The sequence below is a fragment of the Pelobates fuscus genome, chromosome 4 (assembly GCF_036172605.1).
Source record: "Pelobates fuscus isolate aPelFus1 chromosome 4, aPelFus1.pri, whole genome shotgun sequence".
Taxonomy (NCBI): Eukaryota; Metazoa; Chordata; class Amphibia; order Anura; family Pelobatidae; genus Pelobates; species Pelobates fuscus.
This window is the reverse complement of record NC_086320.1, coordinates 190,417,922-190,441,748: the sequence shown is the minus strand read 5'-3', so window position 1 is coordinate 190,441,748 and position 23,827 is coordinate 190,417,922. Positions and strand designations below refer to the sequence as shown.

General features: G+C 39.9%; 1 protein-coding gene across 1 annotated transcript in view; it reads right to left on the bottom strand.

Annotated features, from left to right (window-relative positions):
* The window catches only part of LOC134608750 (cadherin-10), a 224,372-nt gene that overhangs the window by 99,200 nt on the left and 101,345 nt on the right, over positions 1-23,827 (bottom strand). Inside the window, exon 4 of the mRNA XM_063451836.1 lies at positions 21,254-21,421. Coding sequence (XP_063307906.1) covers positions 21,254-21,421 — 168 coding nt within the window. The remainder of the gene's footprint in view (positions 1-21,253; positions 21,422-23,827) is intronic.

Here is a 23,827-nt window from a genome sequence, read left to right as displayed (position 1 = left end):
TGCAAGGCTGTAACATTCCCTGGTGGTCCAGTGGATGGGCTGTGCAGTGGGGGGCCGGAGCGAGCTGTTACTTACCTTTGTAGCAGCTCCGGTCAGCTCCCTGTCAGCTCCGTGCAGCTCCCCCGTTCAGCTCACAGTGTAAGTGTCGTGGTCTGTGTGGCGCACGGAGCGTTGCCACGGTAACCCGTGGCAACACTCTGACGGCTGCGGGTGTCGCGAGACTTACACTGGGAGCTGAACTAGGGAGCTGCACGTAGCTGACAGGGAGCTGACCGGAGCTGCTACAAAGGTAAGTAAGAGCTCACTGCCAGCCCCCAACAGGACCACCGGGCTTGTAATGAGCCCGGCGGTCCTGGTCTGGATTATGGCAATGTAAGTTGCCATAATACAGACCTTGACTCGAGTATATACCGTATATATAATTAAATTTTTAATTTTTTATGAAATCATTCATACAAAATGAAAATTTCACCGGTGCACATGTTTAAGTGTTATTTCTTTATATTTTCTCAGATTACATTTTATTTTAGAATTTTTTTTTGTACTTTTTAACAGTTGAATTATATACTTTGTGTTCTTTTAACAATGACTGGCTGTAGGTATTTAGTATCCAACTGCAAACTTTTAAAGGGACATTATAGTCACCAAAACAACTTTAGCTTAATTAAGTAGATTTGGTGTATAGATCATGTCCCTGCAGTCTTACTGCTCAATTATCTGCCATTTAGGTGTTAAATCACTTTGCTGATACAGTCCTAGTCACACCTCCCAGCATGTGACTTACACAGCCTTCCTAAACACTTCCTGTAAGTCATCACATTTTTACCTTTCCTTTATTGCAAATCTTGTTTAATTCAGAATTTCCAATCTCTTGCTCTGTTAATAGTTTGCTAGACAATGCAGGGTGTGTATGTTTAACCCCTTAAGGACACACGACATGTGTGACATGTCATGATTCCTTTTTATTCCAGAAGTTTGGTCCTTAAGGGGTTAAAGTTCAATTTATAGAGCAGGAGATACAAAATTTTAAAGTAAGTTACATCTGATTGAAAGTGAACCCATTTTTATTTCATGCAGGCTGTGGTAGTCACAGCCATAGAAGGAGTAGCTAGGGCTGCATAAACAGAAACAAATGTGATTTGACTCTTAAATGGCAGATAATTGAGCAGTGAGATTTCAGAAGCATGACCGGTACACCAAAACTGCTTAATTAAGCTAATGTTGTTTTGGTGACTATAGTGTCCCTTTAAGATTGACATAATAATGACTTTCACAGAGCATAATATTTAATTTACACTTTGCTGATCTTTGATTCGTTTCACCTATGTAGCGATTAATCCAAGGTTACATGCTAAGAATGTTTGGTGTTCTTTTGACATTGCTGACTTTAATTTTTATATTTATATTTTTGTTTGACCTTTTATGCATAATTAATGACTGTTGAGTAAGTATATTGGATATGGCTCTAGTGTGTTCATGTTTCTTATTCTGTGCTTTATTGTATATGAACCTTTTTATCTATGAGTATTCTGCTGTTAACATTAAGCCATTCAATGCTTGTGTTTTTTAATTGTATTAACCTGAGCTATGTTAATTGTGAGCCTTTTAAGTTTTTGACAGTCACCTCCTCCCATACACTTTGTGTCTCAGGGGTAGGGTTTCTTTATGGTGAGATGTGTACTTAGCTGAAGAAAACAATTAATGTATTTTATTTTGATTGCCTATTTATTTTGCTTTTTGGCATGGTGGATTTATCATGATGTCTCCATAAGTAATGATGGTTTTAACACAATGAAATAAAGATCTGTTTTCATTAAACTGATTTTCAGAGAGCTGGACTGTTTGCGCTGTTTTCTTTTCCTTTTTATATTAATGGGGATGTCTGAACCTCTGCTTTGTTGTTTCTCCATGACTCTGTGAATATTAGTAAGTGTTTGTTGTTTCATATGCTGTTGGTTAGAAGTGAATGTAGCCCTTTACAGACGCCTTTGCTTTAGGGTGGCTGCTTTATTTAACCTTCTCAGTTTGTCAACAGTCATACAATGTAAGCAAAGTATTTACAATTGATAGAGGTGGCTCTAATTCATGCCTATTTACCAATATCTATAAAGCATGAAACTTGTTCACTGCAATAGAAATGAGAGAAATTCACTGCCTGACTGCAACAGATGTCTGCTACTGCTTGATGATTGATTGCAGGGGTGTGTGAAGAAGTGTGTGGGCTCATGCTGTATGATGAGCTGTCACATAGCTGCCATTGTAAATTGGGGTTCATCTGCAAAAACGCAGCAGGCTGACTTGTCATTTTAACTCTTGCTTCTATCCTTGGAGCATACATTAACAATATAGTTTAATATCACCATAAAGAAATGTTAAATATAAATGAGAAAAAAAAATTGTAGGGTTTATTCTTTAAAGACTGAATTGAAAACTATAATTTTGCATAGTAAAAAAAAATATTTTTCTAAACTGCTTTGGCTGGGGAAATTTGTTTCAAGATGGAAGAATATTCTTACTGGAATAATGTGGGCAGCCAAAACAGCTGAAAATGGCGCCTAGCTGCCTATGAATATGCTGACAAATGACTACAATGCTGATGGCCTAATGGATAGGCAATATTAGGCATTTCTGGAATGCAAATTCTGAGTTGCCAAAATTAGATTATTACACAAAGTGAAGGAAATAAAAAAAAAAAAAATGTATACAAAAATGAAAGCAAAAAGTGACACAGCCAGTCTGTAGCTTCAATGATCATCCTTCATTGTGGGAGAAAAGTGCCGTGTCAGCTTCTCCCAACCACACCTGCGGAGATAACAGGTATAGTCACACTGCAAGATTCAGCCAGGTAGCCCAATACCTCTACAATGAAAGGCATTAAAAAAAAAAAGGGAACTGCAGCAGGAGAAATTTAAATAGCATTTTTAAAAATGTGTATTCTCTGTCAGATTTTAGATTACTTCTGCAAATTTCAAAACAACCTTGAAGGAAAAAGCGAGTGACCATTTAGATCTCAGCTAGCAGATTATGATTTCTCAAGTATCAAAATGAAGGGCAGGGCAACCCAAGTTGAGGGGATTTGACTTGAGGAATGTTCCATCAGTTGTGGGGACATTGAGTGTTGGATATTCAGAATATACCACGTAAGAATTTACTCTCTCATTTTGTAAACTGATCAGTGAACATGACAATAACTGCGGAACAATCACACACAGAGCAGGCCACACATTCTTATTTTAACCTCAGTAGCTTAGAGTGTCTTCAGTAGGAGGCAAAGCATGTTCAAACAGGTAAAGGTTCATCATTTCAGGCTGTATTCTTGCTTCTTCTGTGTGCTTTTTTCTAGCTGCTTGTTGATTCAATTTCTTACCCCAAACTGCCCAAACCATAGCTGCTCTGCTCGGCTCTCTTTGGGTTAAGCTGTAACAACTGAAGCGGTGTGTAGTAGAAAACGACAACATGATAGATTCAATGTGCACATCTTCCTTAACCGGCATGGCTCTCTTTCATTGCAAAGCATGGATAATGTTATGTCAGATGTCTGCCTGTTGGACTGGAGTGTCAGTTTATCCGTAATCCTATTTTAACACAGGGAAGCTAGCATCAGTACTGGGTAATAAGTACACTAGCTGCCGTAATATTGCCAAATATTTACATCCCAGTGTGAAGTCAACAACAAAAGAGTAGTGGGAAGGTAGACTATAGATTGCTTTCTGCTGAACTAGAGATGCGCAAGGGCAAAAGAATCGGTTCAGTTTGTAAATTTGGGTAAAAATAAAAATGTGTCGGCTTCGGCAATTCGAACCAATGGCATTTGGTTCGGTTCGGCACTTCAAAAATGTGGGACTTCAACGACAATTCAACACTTCGGCAAGTTGGAACTTCAGCAGTTCGGAACTTCAGTAATTCAAACCCTAACCATTAACCCCTAAACACCAACCCCTAACCCACTTCAGCAATTCGGAACTTTGGCAATTCGAACTTCAGACATTCGTAAGCATCGGGACGAAACGAATTGCACATGTCTATTGTTTACCCCATGTCTAACATACAGTTTCACTGCCTGCTTATATACTGTTGTAGACAGTACATGGGAAGCCCTCTATTGTCTTCCTCCTGCCTCAAGAGTTGGCTAGCCCTCACACTACAGTGATTGCCCAGATATCCTGATGTAATTCTCAGATATGGTTTCCACCTTTGTGTTAGCATCCTGAGTTGCACTCTTCACAGATGTAGTATGTGTGAAAAATAGCACAAATCTGCGAAGGAACCCTTTAACAGGGCTTTGATCATGTTAACAGTTCTATCAGTGACCATGAATATAAAGATTGATGCCTGCCTGATATCAAAACCAATTTAACACCATTGTTTGCAATATATCTGCATTAGTGTGCTATTTGTCTCTCACTTTACCATATAGTAGAAGAAATTGATAGCTCTGCTTACCTATAGATCCACTCCCAGCCTGACAAGCTGTTAAGGTTTGATCTCCTCCACCATCAGCACCATAGTTAGGCACCGTGCAATCAAAGAAGGAAAGCATATTGGCCATTAGGAGTACCCCATAAATCTGTGGTAAAGGGCACCTCCTGACTTACAGCCTTAGCCTATTGCTCCTTTAATAGTAGCAAGCAGAAGCTGTACAATGATGGGCCTTAGGTCCTGAAGAAAGTGAATCACCAGGAAAGTAAATATTAAGCAGGTGCCTGTATCATCAACTTAAGAGGCTTCTCTTCTATCATGAAAATGGAAGGTCCTCCTACAGCGATCAACTTGGCAATCTGGTGTTTTTGTTATATGTTGTGATTTTCTAATTTCTAAATGCCTTAGTACAAATAACTCATCTTTTATCACATGGTGTTTTTGTTAGCTTGCTGTTTTGACATTACCCCTGGCATAAAGTCCAGCTATTTTCAAGAGTGGGCTAGCAGTCACATCCCTGAAGTCTGTCTGTTCCTGTCATCTAGTGGTAACATCCATACTGCTCTGTCTAAAAGAGTGGTCCAATTTTGCTCAAAAGTTTGTATGCCCTTTAAGAATTGGTAAAACATGGACAATTTTTAAAGAAAACATGAGTGAGCATGCAAAACATATTTCTTTTATTTTTATGGAATTCATATTCAACTGTATGTTATAACAGAATGTCACAATCATAAAAAAAAACATGGCAACAAAGAAAAAAAGGGAAATAACCCCTGTTCACAAGTGTGCATAACCTTAGTTCTTTATTCTGTGTATTTCCTCCTTTAGCCTCAATGACAGCCTGCAGTCTTTTGTAATAGTTGTCTATGAGGCCCCTAATTCATGCAGGTGGCATAGCTGCCCATTTGTCTTGACAAGATGCCTACAGGTCATGCAAAGTCTTTGGTTCGTCTTGCATGAACCACATTTGTGATCTCCACAGAGTGGCTTGATGATATTAAGTTAAGGAGACTGTAATTGCCACTCCAGAACCTTCACCCTTTTCTGTTGTAACCACTGGGGCGTCAGCTTGGTCTTGTGCTTAGGGTTATTGTCATGCTGGAAAACCCAAGAGCGTCCCATGTGCAGCCTTCATGCAGAAGAATGCAAATTGTCTGCCGGTATTTTCTAAAAACATGCTGCATTCATCTTGCCATCAATTTTCACAAGATTTCTTATGTCTTTAACGCTCACACACACCCAAAACATCATGCTTCATAGTGGGGATGGTATTCTTTTCACTATAGGCCTTGTTGACCCCTCTCCAAACATAGCGCCTATGGTAGTGACAATAAATCTCTATTTTGGTTTCATCATGCAAATTACAATGTGCCAGAAGTTGTAAGGCATGGCAAGGTGTTGTCAGACATATTGTAACAAGGCTTTTTTGTGGCATTGGCGTAGTAAAGACTTCTTTCTGGCAACTTGACCACGCAGCTCATTTTTGTTCAAGTATCGTCATATTGTGCTCCTTGAAACAACCACAATGTCTTTTTCCAGAGCAGCCTGTATTTCTCCTGAGGTTACCTGTGGGTTTTTCTTTGTATTCCAAGAAATTCTTTTGGCAGTCATGGCTGAAATCTTTCTTGGTCTACCTGAACTTTGCTTGGTATTAAGCGATCTCTGAATTTTCCACTTCTTAATAAATGACTGAACAGTACTGACTGGTATTTTTAAGGCTTTGGATATCTTTTTTATATCCTATCCCATCTTTATACAGTTCCATTACCTTGTTACACAGGTATTTTGATAGTTCTTTTCTGCTCCCCGTGGCTTAGTTTCTAGGCTGCTCAGTGCATCCACGTAAGAGCTAACAAACTCATTGACTAATTATACAGAGATACTAATTGCAATTTAAAAAGCCACTGGTGTGGGAAATTAACCTTTAATTGCCATTTTAACCTGTGTGTCACTTTGTGTGTCTGTAACAAGGCCACAGATTCAAAGGTATGTACACTTTTGATCAGGGCCATTTGAGTAATTTCTGTTATCATTATGATTTAAAAAAGGAGCCAAACAACTATGTGATAATAAATGGCTTCACGTGATCACTATCCTTCAGTAAAATATTTTTTTGCATGATCAGTCATATTTTTAAAACCAATGGCAAAATTTCACAATTTCTGCCAGGGTATGCAAACTTTTCAGCACAACTGTATAAGTGTAGGGAGTACCAATGGTGGTAGTTGGCTGCGCCCAATCAGGCACAGTACCAGTGGACCTGATGCTTGTCTTTCTGAATTTCTGAACTTCCTTGGAACTATCCTGAGGCTGAATACTACTTTTTTTAGTAGTGGAAGTGGTGGTGGAGGAGGAGTCAGATATCCTTATGGCTTAAGAAGATGTAGTTAGACTCTCAGAGGCCATAGTAATTATACTGATGATAATTTGGGGAATACGGCCAATTCCCTTTCCCTAATTTATTTGGGGGGATTAGAATAAAGCATTGTTGATGGTGGGTTTGTTATTCGTATTACAAAACATTTGGGATATGAATGATTGTGTATTGTGTAAACTAACACAACGTTATTAAGAAAAAATAGGGTTTGTGCTACAAAATGTGTTGAAGTTTGGTGGATTTACTACAGTGAAAGTATTATGACTGACTTTAAGAAACAGTACACGGCGCACAGCACATAGTCACTGCACATTGCTCACTCTTGCACTGCACATGTTGCACTGAACACACTCAGAATAAAAGGACTTTTTTTTGTTCAAACACTTAACAAAAAAAGACCTGTCAAAATTATGCAGACTATCTACAAATCAATTTTGTGTGAGTACAACTGTGGCAGTAGCAAGGTAGACTAACTTATTAAGCTTATACTGAACAACATTCTTACTAAAAAAAAGCACTTTTTGCTGGGAGGTGGAGGTCCAGATGAACGTGCTATGAGCTCTGCAGCTGTACTGTTTTTATTTAATCTAAAATGATAACACTTGTTCTCCATTGTCTACAACATACTTTGGGAAAGAAGTTTCTCCAACATGTAGGTTTGCACTAGCCCTAGTCAGATGTGGTGACCACATCTGACCACATGAAGGCTGTTAGGGCAGTTCCGCCATCTGTAGATGGCCTCAGTCCAGAAAGAAGGAAATATGCAGCATATAGACTGGACATACTGATATGGCAATAACTTTAACAGCATTGCAGCAAGTGCAAAATTATTCTTGAAGCACAACTGGAGTTGAAACATCAAAGTTTGGAGAGTCAGATAGATTGATCGCTTCCATGTTTTCTAACATCCAAACCAGTGCAATGATTAGTGACTCTGTCTTTCATATTGCAGCCTCTGTAAGTCTCCACAGATGGTGTATTTTAATGAGGTTCCATCAAGAACAAGATACAACACCACTTTATGTATGCAACCAGAAAGCTTTGGGACTATATATTTGAAACATTTAAACTGTCTTTCTTCAATGACCTCCCTTTAGAATCTGTGTCATCGTGGCATTCTCTCCACAATGTCACAACCATTTTACCATGGAATACTCTATTAATGGGATCCTTAATGTACTTTTGTAGAGCTGAATGAGCAGAATCTGTACCGTCTGTTTGATGTTTCTGAGGCAACCAACTTTTTCCAAGCCTTGGGTATATCATAGGAGTGGAAGCAGCTTCTATAAACCCCTCTGACTCTGGACCCAAGTTTGGGATGTTGACTCCATTCCACCACTTTTACTGAGATCAGTTACCCTGATGACCAACATATAGTCTTGTACCAGAGATACCTCTTAAACATGGGACTGACACTTAGATAAATGCATGGTATCCTTGGGATCTTTATTCGCCCCACCAAGCTCAACAGCCAATGTGTGTCATAGGCAATAGAAACCTTTTTTTTTCCTTTTGCCTGGACAGCACACTACCCCCAAAAATACAACAGTAAGCTACACTTAGTCTCAAGAATCAATGACACATGTTACTCCAATTTCCATACAGGCACAGCAAGGGTATAACAAACAGTACCACTGCTGGTTGACTTCCCTTATTAGCTGCAAACAAAGTACCCGGAAAAATCTTGCTTGGAAGTATTGATTTTTTTACTGCTTATGCTTGTTTTTCCTCTGTTTTTCAGTTGTAACTTTTTTTTAACATTTAGTGTCTGCTCTCTAACCATCAATCACATTTTTGCTACCTCTTGTTTGGACAATAGATAGAGCCCACATGATTGGACAGATCTCTTATTTATCATTGCAATCTAAATTGCTTAATCTAATCTAAGTTTGCCCCCTTAAAAAAAGAAAGAAAGAAAGAAAGAAACAGCTCCTTCTACATTCCATCTGCTTTTTTTCTAATGCCAGGAACAACACTCTTGATTCACAAACCAAAAAGAACATGTTTGGGTTTGTGTTAGTTGTCTTCTCTAAGAATCTGGCATGTAGCAATTCACAAATCTGAATTTTTAAACAATCACAAATTTGGCCAAATACTGTATATCTTGAAACAAATTTCCAAGTCTTACAAAAATTGCAAAATGTAGTTTAAAAAAGACATGCTGTGCCTACAGATCTGATTGAGATTGTGTTACTGATCAATATTTTTTTTTTTTTTATCAATTTTGCAATGTAGTTTTTACTTCACTACAATTCATGTTTGGTGAATAGACCCCTTTGTGATTAAATTAAATATATGGATCACATTTTAGGCAACTGAATATTTTTTGTCTAAACAGAATATAGACACATTTAAAATTATGATCAGTAATCAGAGTATCTACATGAAGAAACATTTATGGCAACCCTGTGTCTGTAGACGTTCTAGGAGTAAAAAGTCAGTGAAAGTAAGAAATAGGAAACTTTCATGATTTTGTCATGTATTTTTTAACTTCTATAAATCATTTCTATGAACAGAACTTATTGATCTCTTCACAACAAATGATGTGCCAGAACAGTCACAAAAAATTGTCTCTAGAGGACAAGTGACTGTCCCGGCACATCATTCTCTAACCGATCATGGCATGCAAAACTGCATGTTGCAATCTGCTGGTAAAGGCTGACAGCTCAAGGACTGGAGCCATCAGTATCAGTCACATAGCAAGCATTTCCCAGGATGCATTCACTCTCATTGTGCATCACATGTCAGAAAATTATGAATGCTACACACAACACTAGTAAAACAGCATTTGTTTTCACTCCAATCCTCACTTATGACAGACAGCAATTGTAAGTGAGAATGGAGGCTTAAAGCTTAAAGGAACACTAAAGTGTCAGGAATGCAAACATGTATTCCTGACACTATAGGTCTAAAAGCATATGTTAAGTGTCCAGTTTCATCCTTGCCCCAATGAAAAAGGTATTTAACTTACCTTTTTCAAATCCAACGTGAGTCTCCTTATGGCTGACACCACCAACTATCCGCCTCCTCGGCTGAGATCATCTAACTTGATGATCTCAGCCAATCCAATGCGATCCCATAGCAAAACATCGCACTGCACCAAAATCATTCTCTGTTCATAGAGATGCAATGAATCAATGCATCTTTATGAGGAACATCAGCACCTCCATGCAGAGAGTCGAGAAGCTGTACATCAGTGCTGCACATTGTGCAGCATTGAACCAGAAAGCTCATCTAGTGGATGTGTAAATGACTGCTACTAGAGATGTTACTAGGCAGTAATGTCAAACTGTGGTTGTTCTAGTGACTATAGTGTCACTAAGTATTCTTAGCATTTGCAAATGGAATTAACATATTGATCAGTGTATAACTCAATGAGCAAAGATTTAGTTTTTAACAGATTCCAAGTTTTGAACTCATTTATTGAATGAGCTGTTAGCTTGGAGTTAAATGTAATAAATGCTCTCTAGTGATGTCCCGAACGGTTCGCTGGCGAATAGTTCCTGGCGAACATAGCGTGTTCGCGTTCGCCGTGGACGGCGAACATATGCAATGTTCGGTCCGCCCCCTATTCGTCATCATTGAGTAAACTTTGACCCTGTACCTCACAGTCAGCAGACACATTCCAGCCAATTAGCAGCAGACCCTCCCTCACAGACCCTCCCACCTCCTAGACAGCATACAATTTAGATTAATTCCTGAGCTGCATTCATTTTTTTTTTATTATTATTTTTTTTTTGTGTTTGTGTTTATTATACATTATCCTCCATAGCCAGTAACCTGTGTTTATTATACATTATCCCTCCATAGCCAGTAACCTGTGTTTATTATACATTACCCCCCATAGCCAGTAACCTGTGTTTATTATACATTATCCCTCCCATAGCCAGTAACCTGTGTTTATTATACATTACCTCCCATAGCCAGTAACCTGTGCTTATTATACATTATCCCCCCATAGCCAGTAACCTGTGTTTATTATACATTATCCTTCCATAGCCAGTAACCTGTGTTTATTATACATTATCCTCCCCATAGCCAGTAACCTGTGTTTATTATACATTATCCTCCCATAGCCAGTAACCTGTGCTTAATATACATTATCCTCCCCATAGCCAGTAACCTGTGTTTATTATACATTATCCCCCATAGTCATTTATCGTTGGACCTAGGCAGCATGATGTCTTAGGCCGGCCCAGAGAGTGAGTGAGTGAGTGAATAATATAATATATATGTTCAGAAACATATTAGTAATAAATGTAAATCGGGTTCATGCAAAGAGGGTGAAAAGGTATTAAAGAAAAACACTTGCATTAAATTTACAAAGCCAAACTTTTAAAAGCTTTCCTCATTTCTTTCTCGGGATGAGGAATATATCGGTTGTAGACTGAGGATTTCCATCTGCCCAATCTTATAATAATATGCACTTGAGTGTCAGTGTTGAAGGAGACCGAAGCTGCCCCTATTCTAAATGAAAGACCCGAGACATGGATACAACCCAATCTTAGGAGTAGTGTTCTGATGTAGAAGATTAATTTAGCCGTAGTCAGAGGGATTCAGTGAGAGTAGTGGTGAAATGTGTGTGGCATGACTGAGTGTGGGTAAGTAAGAGTCAAGTATTTTAACTGGGCACTAGTTCTAGATGGGATAAAGTGGTATAGCGGATGGATGAGTAGTTTGGTTCGTTTTAGAGGTTTGTAGAGAAAGTATATAGTGATCATGATTTTTAGCGATGTCCAATATGTTTAAGGTGGTCCCAGTGCCACCACTCATATCTGGTGTCACAATAGCTTGCATTTAAAAAAAATGTAATATAATAGCAGTCAGTTTCCTTCACACGTGTGCGTTTCAGGGCCTGCCAGGGCACAGTGTCACACCAGTGCAACTCATATCTGGTGTAACATTAGTGTACATTTAAAAAAAAAATACAGGGGGCTTGTTGTCACCTTTCGGGTACCCTTAGTGTTGTACGTGGCTGGGTGGAGGAAGAGACCTTCAATGACATCAGTGAGGACAAGGAAAGGGACATGGCTAGCTTGGTATCCAACCTTGTGCAAATGGTGAGTTGGCGGTTGTGCAAATGGACTGTTTTCAGTTGTTTGCGGTGCGTTAAACGGGGAGTTTGGTCTGTCACTGTGAAGCGGGCGTAACCCTTACACTACCTGATCGATACAACATCATACCTGATATTTTAAAGCATGTTATTCCAAACAATTTAGGAATGTTAGGTGATTTATGCCCTTTATGGATTAAAACCAGACTCTGCATCAACTATGTCATTTTCCATGGGAGTTTTGCCATGGATTCCCCTCCGGCATGCCACAGTCCGGGTGTTAGTCCCCTAGAAACAACTTTTCAATCACTATTGTGGCCAGAAAGAGTCCCTGTGGGTTTTAAAATTCGCCTGCCTATTGAAGTCTATGGCGGTTCGCCAGGTTCGCCGGTTCGCGAATATTTGCGGAAGTTCGCGTTCGCCATTCGCGAACAGAAAATTTCATGTTCGCGACATCACTAATGCTCTTCCTTTTACCACCCCATACTACTTTAAAATTATACTCTCCATCTACAGTAGTATTTAAAATTATTTAACCCCCATTGAAAATCAGGTGTAATGTGAAACAGACTTTCAACAAAGAAAAGAAAAGAAAAGGTTTTTTTTACAGTAAGAGAAATAAGGATATGGAATTCTTTGCCTGAAGAGGTGGTTTTGTCAGAGTCTGTACAGATGTTTAAACTGCAATTTGATAAATACTTGCAAAAACATAACATACAGGGATATAATTTCTAATTAGTGGGGTAATAGCTGCTTGATCTAAGGAGACATCTGACTGCTATTTTGGGGTCAAGAAGGAATTTTTTCCTAGTTTGTTGCAAAATTGGAAGCGCTTCAGACTGGGTTTTTGCCTTCGTTTGGATCAACAGCAAAAACATATGTGCTGATGGACGCAAGTCTCTTTTCAGCTATGTAACTATGTAAGTATGTAAATGTTTGCATTGAACAAATAAAAGCAATTGAAATAACTTCAAGTGATTTCCTCAAATTCAATTAAAAATTTAACTTATAATGTCCTCTTAAATATCTAAATGATTCAACCTCCTGAATAGAATCCCTCGCAGCTTGGAAACAAGTATAGCCATGGTTCTCATCCCTCAGAATACCCCAAACACTATCTCATTATTTATTATGTATTTTGTTATTACCTCTTGGACTATATCACTTTGCATGGGGTGACTTAGAAAAAAGACCCTGGGCTTCTCATAAAACATCTACCCTGCTTACTTTCCCTACACATGCTTTTCCTCCATTCTACCATCTCCTCTTTTTTCATCTCCCTACACTCTTTGACATTTCTCAGTCATTAATGTTCCAAATATGACTTTTAGTTTAATGTTTTAATTTACAAATTTACCATGTGTTCTATCATTATTATTCAGAGTTAATTTGCTGACATAATTCTAAATTATGGAATATTAATAATGCTATTAACTGGAGCAAAGTTGGGAAGCTGTCAAGCACATTGTGTCATCTAAACCACTAATCACACAAAAATCTATTCCTGACAATATAGTTCTAACAGCGATATTTAGGCCTCTGGCCCCCGTCAGCAAAGTAAAAGTGAGCTTGCTCACCTTTCTTTTAGTGCCTCATGGGTCTCATCACCCCTGCCCCCCACCCCTCCCCTCACCTTCTTGTAATAGATCATCAAGCCAAAAAAAAAAAAACATGAGAAAGCATTGGGAGGCATTTGCCCATGAGTGGCAAAATGCTGCACTGTGACAATCATCATCTCCTCATAGAGATTCATGGTGCAGCAACGACCCAGGAAGCACCTCTAGTGGCTGTCTGAGTGACTGCCACTAGAGTTGTTCCTAGGCAGTAATGTAAACACTGTCTTTTCTCTGAATCCAATTTGTATATTTAAGTATTGAGGACAAGGGTGGGGTTGGCAATGATGCTCCCCCATGCCAACACACTTATGCATTGCTTTGAATCTCAAGATAAACTTTTTCAAATATGCCAGCAAGGTTATTTGTTATCATCATTTTGTAGATGATATTTGCTTGTTGTGGAGTGGTTCCTAAGCTGAACTTATCACTATTGTTGAAGAAATCAATGATGACCCTACCACAATTGAATTGTCTCTTACATACAATCAACACCATTGAATGTTTAGCTTTGACAGTATTTAAGGAGAAAGAGCACAGATTAGAAAACTTTGTTATTAGACAGTATCTTTGGTCAGATCTTAAAACAATCTCTTCCTGTTTCTCAATATTTACAGTGCTCAAAAGTTTGCATACCCTGGCAGAAATTGTGAAATTTTGGCATTGATTTAAAAAATATGACTGATCATGCAAAAAAAATAATAATAATAATAATTATTGAAGGGTAGTTATCATATGAAGCCATTTACTATCACGTAGTTGTTTGGCTCCTTTTAAAATCATAATGATAACATAAATCACCCAAATGGCCCTGATCAAAAGTTTACATACCCTTGAACAGGGCCGGACTGGGAAAAAAATTAGGCCCGGGCATTTTTCAATCAGAGCGGCCCCCTAAGAAGGGGGCGGGGCCAGAGAGGGTGTGTTTTGTCATCACTAATGACAAGCACGCCCCCTCTCAAAGTGAGCATGTTGATTCAATGCGCAGAGCCCCGTTGAACAGCTCTGGCATTAGAAAAAGGCCCTGAATTTGTTCTGCGCAGCGCAAGCAAATTTAATAACATGCTTGTGCTGTGTTTGCTTTTAAATTGTCTCTGGTGTCTCTATAAGTGGGATACCAGAGGACAAAAGGGCCAGGAAAGTGTATGGTGCATGTGTATGGAGCCTGCTTGTGGGATTGCGTGTGTGTAGAGTGTGGTGTGGTATTGTGTAAATAGGTCAATTTCATTTGTGTTTGTGGTGTAATATGTGTGGCTAGGCGCTGTAGAGAGTGTGTGTATAGGGGGCATAGTGTTATAGGGGATGTAGCGAGTGTGTGCATATGGGTTGAAGTGTGTGTGTATAGGTGACGTAGTGTGTGTAGGGGTTGTAGAGTGGGTGTGTTTAGAGAATGTTGTATGTGTTTGCTGACAAGGAATGTAGTGTGTGTGTAGGTGGTGCAGTGTGTGTGTGTAGGGGATCGAGTGTGTAAAGGACCCAGAGTGTGTATAGGAGATTGTGTGTGTGTGTGTATAGAGGATTAAGAGTGCATATAAGTTAAGGGATCTAGCGTGTATCTGGAGCGTAATGTGTGTAGTGGTGCAGTGTGAGGGGTGCTGTAGTGTGTGTGTGTATATATATATATATATATATATATATATATATATATTTGGACGTATTGTATGTATGAGGGGCGCAGTGTGTGTGTATGTAAGAGGGGTGCTGTGTGTGAGGGTGTTTTTATCTGCCGTCACATTCTAGGTTTCTAATTTTCTTTGTCTGTTAACTCACAGAGGGTTATTTTATATATTATATATAAAATTATATATAAAAAAATTATATATAAAATAACCCTCAGTGAGTTAACAGACAAAGAAAATATATGTGTGTATATATATATATATATATATATATATATATATATATATATGCTGTGCTGTGTGTGTCTGAGGGTGCTGTGTGTGTCTGAGGGTGCTGTGTGTGTCTGGGTGCTGTGTGTGTCTGGGGGTGCTGTGTGTGTCTGGGTGCTGTGTGTGTCTGGGTGCTGTGTGTGTCTGGGGGTGCTGTGTGTGTCTGGGGGTGCTGTGTGTGTCTGGGGGTGCTGTGTGTGTCTGGGTGCTGTGTGTGTCTGGGTGCTGTGTGTGTCTAGGTGCTGTGTGTCTGGGTGCTGTGTGTCTGGGTGCTGTGTGTGTCTGGGGGTGATGTGTGTGTCTGGGTGCTGTGTGTGTCTGGGGGTGATGTGTGTATATGGGTGCTGTGAGTGTATGGGTGCTGTGTGTCTCTGAATGTGCTGTGTGTGTCTGGGTGCTGTGTGTGTCTGGGGGTGCTGTGTGTGTCTGGGTGCTGTTTGTGTGTGTCTGAGTGCTGTGTGTGTCTGGGTGCTGTGTGTCTGAGTGCTGTGTGTGTGTGTGAGTGATGTGTGTGTCTTGGGGTGCTGTGTGTGTCTGGGTGCTGTGTGTGTCTGGGTGCTGTGTGTCTGGGTGCTGTGTGTCTGGGTGCTGTGTGTCTGGGTGTTAAGTGTGTCTGGGTGTGCTGTGTGTGTCTGGGGGTGCTTGTGTGTCTGGGGGTGCTGTGTGTGTGTCTGAGTGCTGTGTGTGTGTCTGAGTGCTGTGTGTGTCTGGGTGCTGTGTGTCTGAGTGCTGTGTGTGTGTGTGAGTGCTGTGTGTGTCTGGGGGTGATGTGTGTGTCTGGGGGTGATGTGTGTGTCTGAGGGTGCTGTGTGTGTGAGGGGGCTGTTAGAGTGATTTTTTATTTAAATGTAAATATTTTTTTTGTTAATAATGAAAAACAAAAAGTGATATCCCCCCCCTCCCCTCCCTTCTTACCTTTAGCCTGGGAGGGAGGGGGGGGGGGGTGCCGTGGTGCCATTGAAGCAGCCATGCTTCTTTCCTTTCTTCCTTCCTTTCTGCAGCTTCCTTCCCTGGTGGTCCAGTGGTGAGAGTGAACTCTAACCTGCAGGCTAGAGTTCACTCTCGCGAGATCTGAGCGTTGCCGCGGTAACCGCGGCAACGCTCAGACCTCGCGAGAGGACCCGGCGGAGGTGCTGGATAGAGCTCCGCCGGTCCTCTCTCCTACTTCCCTCACTCCTCAGCCCCGGGCGGCCGCCTTTAACAGTGTCTCTGGGCCGGTGAGGGAGATCTTTGATCTCCCCACCGGCCCATGGAAGCACACAGCGGGGCCGGCGCTCGGGAAGCGCTGGCCCTGCACGGGATGGCAGGGGAGATCCTGTGATCTCCCCTGCCGGCCTCGGCCCCACGGCCATCGCGGCCCACCGGGCATTTGCCCGGTATGACCGATGGCGAGTCCGGGCCTGCCCTTGAATCTTTAGCCTTGTTACAGACACACAAAGTGACACACATAGATTAAAATGGCAATTAAAGGTTAATTTCCCACACTTATGGCTTTTTAAATTTCAATTAGTTTCTGTGTATAAATAGTCAATGAGTTTGTTATCTCTCACATGGATGCACTGGGACTTTATAAAGATGCAATAGGATATAAAAAGTTATCCAAAGCCTTGAAAATGCCAGTCAGTACTGTTCAATTACTTATTAAGAGGTGGAAAATGTAGGGATCGCTTGATACAAAGCAAGGGTCACATAGACCAATAAAGATTTCAGCCACAACTGCCAAAAGAATTGTGTGGGATACAAAGAAAAACCCACAGGTAACCTCAGAAGAAATACAGGCTGCTCTGGAAAAATACGGTGTGGTTGTTTCAAGGAGTACAATACTTGAGCAAAAATAAGCTGCATGGTCGTTTTGCCAAAAAGAAGTCTATATTGCACCAATACCACAAAAAAACCTTGTCACAGTTGGCTGACAACACCTTGACATGCTTCACAGCTTCTAGCGCACTGTAATTTGGAGTGATGAGACCAATATAGAGCTTTATTGTCACTACCATAAGCATTATGTTTGGAGAGGGGTCAACAAGGCCTATAGTGAAAATGATAAAATCCCCACTGTGAAGCATTGTGGTGGCTCACTGATGTTTTGGGTGTGTGTGAGCTTTAACCCCTTAAGGACAAAACTTCTGGAATAAAAGGGAATCATGACATGTCACACATGTCATGTGTCCTTAAGGGGTTAAAGGCATGGGGAATCTTGATTGCAAGATGAATGCAGCTTGTTTTTAGAAAATACTGGCAGACAATTTGCATTCTTCTGCATGAAGGCTGTGCACGGGACACTCTTGAACTTTCCAGCATGACAATGACCCTAAGCATGAGGACAATTTGACCCTCCAGTGGTTACAGCAGAAAAAGGTGACGTTCTGGAGTAACCATCACAGTCTCCTAAACCTAATATCATCAAGCCACTCTGTGGAGATCTCAAACATGTGGTTCATGCAAGATGACCAAAGACTTTGCATAAACTGTAGGCATTTTGCCAAGACGAGGCAGCTATACCATCTGCATGAATTAGGGGCCTCATAGACAACAATTACAAAAAACTGCACACTGTCATTGATGCTAAAGGTAATACACAATAACTAAGGACATGCAGACTTTTGAAAAAGGGTTGTTATTTTTTTTTTCCTTTTTGCAATGATTTGTTTTAGGATTGTGCCATTCTGTTATAACCTACAGTTAAATATGAATCCCATAAGAAACAAAATAAATGTTTTGCCTGCTCACTCATGTTTTCTTTAAATATGATACATGTGGCGGACCGCCTGGCACCTTGACTGGGTGCCTCCGCCAATCAATGGTTCCTAGTGCTCAATGAGAACTACAAGCACTCCACCGGACACCATAACCATTGTAAACCCCACAGCCAGCGTTACAGCTTGATTGGGGTCTCGCTGTCCTCCACCCAGGACCCGAGGCCAGGATCCAGCTTCCAGTGGGTAGACCTCTCCTAGCCCAGAGAGTAATGCAGGCTGCTCTTACAAGAGCAAGTGTTGTAATCTAAGGAGTATAGTGATTTTAGCAATCCCCAGAGTAAATATAGCTGTCCCCTCCACACATGAGACGAGGCTCTATGATGAGGATGAAGAGGAACTCTTTAATGGCAGCCACAACTGGCCTTATATGCAGGTCCCCATGCAAGGGATTTTCCATAACATATTCCAGGGGCATTCCCCACTGGACCTGAGAGGGAACTACAGTAAAACTTACACGCAATTACATTGGCTCTCAGGTCCAGGACACTCCCACACAAAACAGGGTAATCCCTCCCCAGTGCCTGAGAGATAATTGAGTCAGGAACTGTACTAAACTCAATTATCTCTAGGCACAGAAAACATAAATTTTAACAACAACCCGAAAGAGCCCCCAAAACACATGGAAACCCCAAAAACTTCACATCCCCTGATAGCCCCGATCCGGGGGACCAACATATCCAAAAATCACCCAGATCGGTTAAGGGGTTCGGGACCGTGCACATGGTCATATGCCCAAAACAGTTCCAGGGAAACTGGGCTAACGGTCGGTCTCTCTTTCTGGAGTACAAAAGTACATAAATCATATAAATTGAGCCTTTTAAAGTGCATTGGGCAAGGTAGATTGCAGGGCCCATAGTCCTGAGGCAGGAGGCTGGCAAGCAGGCTCCTCCAGGAACCCGTGGCGAGGTTCTGTTCGCCACAGCACATATATTACAATTCTCCAAGGGTATGCAAACTTTTCAGCACAACTGTATGTGTCCTATGGGACAATGGTGAGACACAAATGTGACCTACAAATTGTGGATATGATACAAATCTTTCAACATTGGGATATACCACTCATGTGTTAAATAGTGCAGATGCTCAGTTATGCAGATTGAAAAAAATGATAGTGACAAAATATCAGCACCTATCAATACGGAGTACAACTAAATAATATTTATACTATTGGCTTACCATACATAATCTAATAACATTTGAGAACTCATGAACAAATACTAGGGAATATTAAAATCGGACAATACTTTTCCTAAGATTTTCAGAATAAATGTTTTGATATAAATGTGGAAGGAACTTCAGGAATTTTCCAATTCATTAAGTTCCTTCTACAAGCCCGGTACAAAGTTACACTTCTTCAACACCATGTACAATGTTTCCTTTTTTTATAACCTCCCAAAAGTAACTTGTATACCTATCTGACATTACATGACATGTACCACGGACAACATTATATATTTAATTACGTGGCTTTGTGGATTATTGTATGTTGGAACTACTGACCACATCTTAAGAAACTGTAAAGGTGTCCATTGTTATTCAATCTCTACTGCATTTGTTGACTGCAAAACAGATAAACCAGTTGCTAAACATTTCTTCCTAGCTAGCCACAGATTAACTACACTTAGGTTTATTGCTATTGACTATATCCTGCCATTATCCAAAATGGGTGATTTGTCTATATTGTTACTTCAGAGAGAAATGTTCTGGATTCAGACTTTAGACATGGTCACTCTTAACTAAAATTAATGTCTTTTATATTTTATGTTTCTAAATTATTGTCTATTTTTTGCAGCTGTTACTGACAATATTTGACAATTTTAACAGTATATAATAGATCAGGCATAGGCAACCTTCGGCACTCCAGATGTTTTGGACTACACCTACCATGATGGTTTGCCAGCATCATGGGTGTCAGAGCATTATGGGGGATGTAGTCCACAACATCTGTATTGCGGAAGGCCGCCTATCCCTGTGATAGATTATATTATATTAGCAATTTTGGATTAGTCTTATTTAGTACATAGCATAAGTATGCATGTATGCATGTGATTTGACCTATATCTTTTTCTTTTTATACATTGCTCACATGCTGCCTTTAATGATGTATTTTAACCCAACTGTTGCATTCATTTTATTTGGTTTATGTTTTAGCAGTATTTTTTTGTTTTGTTTAGTTTTTTTGCTTGTGGCTCATGTACTTCTATCTTATCACTCTTTACATGTATTTTTGTCAATGATTTTAAACTTTTCAAAATTTTACATGCTTTCACATCACATTTATGGACTCAGTTTATGTCTATTTATGTTTATTATTTATTTGTTTTGCTTATTTTCTTGTGGTTCCTGTCAATGTTTCCTCTTTCTCCTCTGACTGCTGGATACACAGAACACAGTTCACTATGTAGTACTGAAGAACTGTTTACATACAATACGATTTAAACATATAATACAGAGAGCTCTAATATTTAATTACAAATCCACATGTGGCTCCCAAGTTGTGCAATGAGGAACTGTAGGCTAAGAAATACTTCAAGGAAAGTAACATTTCCAAAGTATACCAACTTTTTTTTTATTTTTGTCTTCATCAGCAGATCATAAAGCTTGTATTTGCCTACATCCCTTATTGGAGAGATATGCATACTTCTAGCAGAACTGAATAATTTGTTTTGTGCAATTGCCAGGTAGGAATACCAATTTCAATTCTCAGATTTGTTAAAAAAATAACATCACAATTTAAATATAGCATTTTATCTATAACAGCAGCAAAGGCAATATTATCTGGCACATATTAAGGCTATGCATATTGTTTGAAAACCACATATATAGAGTTGTGTGAAATACTCAGAAATGCTTGAAATTGCAAAATGAATTGAAAGTGTATTTAAAATATTTGCCCAAAACTGTCAAACTGAAAATATAGTTAAGTTTGATTTATATATTTTTTCTTTTTGCCTAAAATAAAAAAAAACTTTTAATTCACTTTGAATTCCAGACAAATTGTTACTGTACACAGTACACAGTCATAAGCACCTAGCATTTTGCTACAATAAGAGCCTCACACAATCCTATATTTTAATATTGTTTTTACTGTAGCTTTACTGATTTCAATTAATTTACTTTTCAATTTAACTTAAATATCTTACTCTGTGTGAATCTAGGTGGATTGTCATTGACATCAGTCAGAGTGATGTTCACCGTGGTTGTCCCAGATAATCCTCCCATCTGGCCTCCCATATCTTTGGCCTGAATAACCACTTGGTAATGTTCTCTATTTTCTCTATTCATGTTTGGCAATGCAGTTCGAATAATACCTATGAAAAGAAAAATAATTTATTGAAGTGCCTAGCACTTTCTATTACAGGGAATATTAATGCCTAGCACTTTCTATTACATGGAATATTTGCAAACAACAGTAAGTAAATGAAAAATGCAGGACAGAGGGTAATATAAGAAATGACCTATATATGAGTTATCATGATAACAAAACATTCTAAAACATACTCTGCATGACATGTCACAATAACTGTAAATGTAGCAGTATAATCCCAGAAACATACACTTCAGTTAAACTGTGATTTAAGAAGCAAGTAAAATCAATCACATTTTTATATCAAATCCAAAATTATTTATAGTTACAAAGATATGGGATAGGTGCTCAATATAATATTAAAAGTGTAAGGCTGCAATGAACCATGAGGGATTCCCAAACATTGCTTTAAATACAGAATGTAACAAAATGAAATGTAGTGGACTGCTCCAGAAATAGAAAATATATAACATAAAATATCGAATACAGTGAAACCTCGGTTCTGGAACACTTCCGTACTCAAACAATTCGGTATTCAAACAAAATATTTGAGAAAAAAATGTCTCGCTATTAGAACAAAACTCGGTATTAGAACAAAATCACACCACATTAACCTCGATGGTACAACTATGGAACCTCGTTGGTAAAATGCATCAACCTCCTAGCACTAGACAAAGTGAACAGAGCTCCATTCTGTCTGCAAACAGTTCTATTCTGTCAGCAAACAGAGCTGACAAATAAAGTGAAGTTACATTTTAATTTTATTTGCATTGTGTTTATTGGTTTGTGTATGGTTTTATGCATTTAAGGTATTATTAAACTGTAAATTGCATAAATATAGAAGAGGTATCCTACTTACAGTTTCCACAGCAATGACTTGCTCTGGTGGCATATAGCTATGGTGGTATAATCCCCACCAAGGATATGCAGAATTTAACGTTGAAGAACAGCAGCAAAGTAGAAAAATGAATATATAAATAAAAAATAGGAACTATATATTAACCCCTTAGTGACCAGACCATTTTTAAATTTTCTTACCGTTAAGTACCAGGGCTGTTTTTACATTTCTGCGGTGTTTGTTTTTAACTGTAATTTTTCTCTTACTCATTTACTGTACCCACACGTATTATATACTGTTTTTCTCTCCATTAAATTATCTTTCTAAAGATACCACTATTTTCCTCATAAAATTTGTTACACGTCTACAACCGCCAAAAAAACACCCGTACCAAATAGTTTCAAAATTTTGTGCTGAGTTTAGAAATACACAATGTTAACATGTTCTTAGCTTTTTTTTTTGCAAGTTATAGGGCTATAAGTACAAGTAGGACATTGCTGTTTCAAAATATATATTTTGTGACAGTGTAACACTTTTATCTGTCATAAATCTCTGAATCACACCTCACATGTATATATTTTTTTTAAAGTAGACAACCCTGGGTATTCAATATGGGGTAAACCCAGTCTTTTTTAGTAGCCACTTAGTCACAAACACTGGCCAAAGATAGAATTTATCTTTGTTTGTGTGTTAAAAATGCAAAAAACACTGGCCGCAGCCTGGCTGTGGAAATGTTCAGACGCGTGCAGCATGAGCTCCCATCTAAATCCTTAATTCAACTGAAATTAACCCGACTCTTAAGCAACCAAATCCCCCAAAATTGCACCACCCACGTTGGGGATGCAAGGGAGATCACACCGACCCTACTCACAAAACGCTGAGCTACCGGGAATGCGGGCTGCATCACCGGGGCCTACTGCAGCAACAAACAGCCTGTTTTGCGACCTCACGTCGAGGGCACGGGTGAGGCGGCCGATCACCCAGCCTGGAGCACCAGGGAAGCAGACTCTATCGCTGCGGAGGACCACTCACAAGCCTTCCTCTCCCCTCCCTCTGCGGGTGAGGGATATCCCAGCACCAGCCACTAACCCCAGGCATGCTGAAGCACCGCATAACCCAGCCATTCCAAGGCCAGTGCCCAGCTCCGCCACTGAACTTAAGATGGCGGCGGAAGCACCTACGAAGGCAACACGAGGCCCACAAGCGACACTAGAAGAACGGCTAGATAAGCTCAGGGTCAGCGCTTCCTATAAGGCGAACTAGGCAGCCGCGAACTAGGCATCGCCGGCCCTTTAAATGTTGCAGCCGCTTGAGCGCTCTATAGAGAGCACTCAGGTGGCTGCCGCACTGCCTCACCTCCCCTGTAGCGTGGCTGAGCTCCTCTCCGGTCCGCGACCCGGCCGGACTGACAGGAAGTGCACACTTAGTGTGCACTTCCTATCAGTCCGTCCGGGTACAGGAAACTGAAACTCCTGTACCGCGGACCGCAGAGGAGCTCGGCCACGCTACAGGGGAGGTGAGGTTAGGAGGAGAACTGGGGAGGGGAGGTAAGAACGAGGGGAGGGGGGTAAT